General features: G+C 77.9%; 1 protein-coding gene across 1 annotated transcript in view; it reads right to left on the bottom strand.

The window, feature by feature from the left end:
- Positions 1-461, bottom strand: part of LOC104836019 (chromosome unknown open reading frame, human C18orf8) — a 16,520-nt gene extending 16,059 nt beyond the window's left edge. Inside the window, exon 1 of the mRNA XM_010574331.1 lies at positions 142-461. Coding sequence (XP_010572633.1) covers positions 142-309 — 168 coding nt within the window. The 5' untranslated portion in view covers positions 310-461. The remainder of the gene's footprint in view (positions 1-141) is intronic.
- Between the last annotated feature and the right edge of the window lie 298 nt (positions 462-759).

The following is a 759-nucleotide window of genomic DNA, read 5'->3' as shown; positions in this document are numbered from 1 at the left end:
CCCGGGGGAAGGGGGTGGGCCGAGGTGCGCCGGCGACGATCCGTCGGTCCCCAAACACCGCCCGGCGGCCGGTCAGGACGGAGGGAGCGCGGCCTCCCGCCGCCCCCCGCGGGGAGGGCCCTCCGCCGCCGCCGCGCCCACCTGCTTGTTGGCCTCGTCGAAGAAGACGCAGTTGACGGGGTTGGCCTTCTCGAAGTGCACGGGCCGCGCGCACAGCGCCAGGTAGCAGCCGCCCTCCCCGGCTCTTCCCCCTCCTCCTCCGCCTCCTCCCGGCGCCTCTTCCTCCCCCGGCGGCGGCTCGCGGCTCATGGCGGCGGCACAAAGCACCCGGCGCAAACGGTTCCCAACGAGCCGAGCCGAGCCCACCCCACCTCCCGGCCGGCTGGCCGGCCGCTTCCTGTTTACACTGCCCTCCCACGTGACGCGGGACCGGCCTGCCTTAAAGGCGCAGGGCGCGGAGGCAGCGGCAGGAGGGGAGCGCGCGGGTGACCGCCGCGGCCGGGCCGGCAGGGGAGGAAGCGGCGGCTCCGGGCTGAAAGGGCCCCGCCCCGCGCTCGGGCGCGCGCCTGCCCCCAAACGGGCGGTGGGCGGGGTTCCGGGCTGCCCCGCCCACCCCGCCGCTCTCTTCACCGCCCCGGCGCATTCAGGGCCCTCGGGCGCGCCGCCGCCTTCCGTCGGCCCGCGTTTCAGGCTGTGGACGGACGGGCTGCGGGCCGCGGCACCGGGCTCCTCGCGGGCGGGCGTCTTGTCCGGGGAGAG

This window comes from Haliaeetus leucocephalus, unplaced genomic scaffold (assembly GCF_000737465.1).
Source record: "Haliaeetus leucocephalus isolate CR32 unplaced genomic scaffold, Haliaeetus_leucocephalus-4.0 Scaffold428, whole genome shotgun sequence".
NCBI classification, from domain to species: domain Eukaryota; kingdom Metazoa; phylum Chordata; class Aves; order Accipitriformes; family Accipitridae; genus Haliaeetus; species Haliaeetus leucocephalus.
This window is presented reverse-complemented; position numbering and strand designations above follow the sequence as displayed.